The sequence below is a fragment of the Limulus polyphemus genome, unplaced genomic scaffold, assembly GCF_000517525.1.
Source record: "Limulus polyphemus unplaced genomic scaffold, Limulus_polyphemus-2.1.2 Scaffold2280, whole genome shotgun sequence".
Lineage (NCBI taxonomy): Eukaryota > Metazoa > Arthropoda > Merostomata > Xiphosura > Limulidae > Limulus > Limulus polyphemus.
Genome location: NW_013667890.1, coordinates 186,187 through 188,090, shown reverse-complemented (window position 1 = coordinate 188,090; position 1,904 = coordinate 186,187). Strand labels below are relative to the sequence as shown.

The 1,904-nt window shown below is 35.2% G+C and overlaps 1 protein-coding gene across 1 annotated transcript; it reads right to left on the bottom strand.

Moving 5' to 3' along the window:
• Window positions 1–187: 187 nt before the first annotated feature.
• LOC111087547 (nephrin-like) lies at window positions 188–1,548 on the bottom strand. The gene is made up of 2 exons (XM_022394529.1): window positions 1,176–1,548; window positions 188–510 (listed from the first exon to the last, which is right to left on the bottom strand). The coding sequence occupies exons 1-2, from the start codon at window positions 1,213–1,215 to the stop codon at window positions 188–190; spliced, it is 363 nt and encodes a 120-aa protein (XP_022250237.1). The 5' UTR covers window positions 1,216–1,548.
• Window positions 1,549–1,904: the final 356 nt, after the last annotated feature.

Sequence of the window (1,904 nt, the reverse complement as noted above, 5' to 3'; positions counted from 1 at the left end):
AATTATCTATTATCTTACCTAAGGTCTTAATGTATGCGACTTCTTCACTGTAGTTACTTTCGCCTACAACGTTTCGGGCAAACATTTATCGCGGTGTATTATAATTATCTATTATCTTACCTAAGGTCTTAATGTATGCGACTTCTTCACTGTAGTCACTTTCGTCTACAACGTTACGGGCAAACATTTATCGCGGTGTATTATAATTATCTATTATCTTACCTAAGGTCTTAATGTATGCGACTTCTTCACTGTAGTCACTTTCGCCTACAACGTTTCGGGACATTATTTCAAAGACATAATCTGTTTGGGGGTTCAGGCCGTTGATAATGGCTCCTGAGGCATTCCCAGCTATGAAATCACTATAAGTGTATTCTTCAGATGTTTTTTTCTTAAACCGTACTCTGAACTGCTGTTGAAAGCCTCCATTGAAACCTGCTTTCCAAGACAACGACACCGCGTTGTGAGTGACGTTCACCACAAAGAGATCACTGGGCGGGTCTGGTTTACCTTTATAAAGTATAAAAGTTGTATTGAGAACCTTTTATGTCAAGTATATAAGTTTCAAAATATCATTTTCTGATTTAATTCACTTAGGTTACATATCTGATCAAATAGTCTGCATTGGAAATACCGTAGAAGAATAGCATGAATACTTAACAAAGATATCAAGATGATAGGTACACATATTGTGAAAGAAAAGTGCTTAGCAGAGAAACTGATTCCTCGTCTGCATTTGTGATTGTAACTTTTAGATGCTTTACAAAAAAATGAAATGCTTATCTGCATTTATAAGTGTAAAGTTAAGACGCTCTAAAGGAAATTCACGTGTTTGTCTACATTTATAAGTGTAACGTTAAGACGCTCTAAAGGAAATTCACGTGTTTGTCTACATTTATAAGTGTAACGTTAAGACGCTCTAAAGGAAATTAAAATATTTTTCTGCATTTGTAATTGTGAATTTAAACATTTTACGGGAATTTAACTTGAGAAAAAACTACAAGTGCTAATCTCTTGTTATTCGTCTGATTAATGTTTTGGGATGATGAAAATAACGCCTTTTGTAGAAACTGGTGAAGATTAAAAGCTACAAGAAAAGCTTCTATGAAAGGAACTCCCCATAGTTGTCAATTACAATTGCACATTTGATATAAATGACAAAATCGTATACTGACCTGTTTCCCTCAGCTTTATCCGAACAACGTCTTTTCCCATATCGTTTTCGGCAGTGCATTCATAAATTCCGAATTCACTGGTCCCTACATCATTGACAAATAAGGTACTCTTCCATGCCGAACCTCCTAGGTTGATATCCTGTTGTGAAAATTTCAGAGTGTCTTCTCCTGGAATAGATCTACCATCTCTGGTCCAAACGAAGCTTACGTTTGGCGCTGCCTCTGCTTGACACACGATCTGTACAGGTCTTCCCTTCTCTCCAGCAACTTGCAAGTTATGTTGTGACTTCTGAATGACAGGCTTAACTAAAATAAGTAAATAAATGTTTAAATAATCGTGTCGTGTAATTTTGGTAGTGAGTGTACCAAGATTCAATGAACAATGTGTAAATTCACCTCTCGGTATTGAATATCCACATTAATTTATTAAAGTTTGTTAAATACTTTAGTTTTTAAAAAATCTAATGTCAATAGTTACATCATTTTGGTATGCAATAGTAAATTAACGAGTAGAAAATAAGTGTGTTCTTACTATTGTACAGAAAAACGCTAATTTGTGTCATTTAGTCTCCGTTTTTAAATATTCGTAACTTATTCCCAAATTCCTCGAATAACCTTCCAAGCGTTGTTATTTTGTTGTTGTTTGTTATTAAGCATAAAGCTACACAAAGGGCTATCTGTCTCTGCCCACTACGGGTAACGAAACCCGGTTTCCAGCAGTATAAATCG

Coding starts and splice junctions, on each gene's coding strand:
- LOC111087547 (XM_022394529.1), bottom strand. CDS start 1,215: ATGGGAAAAGACGTTGTTCGGATAAAGCTGAGGGAAACAG. Junction 511..1,175: donor GATAAAGCTGAGGGAAACAG/GTCAGTATACGA, acceptor TACTTTATAAAG/GTAAACCAGACCCGCCCAGT.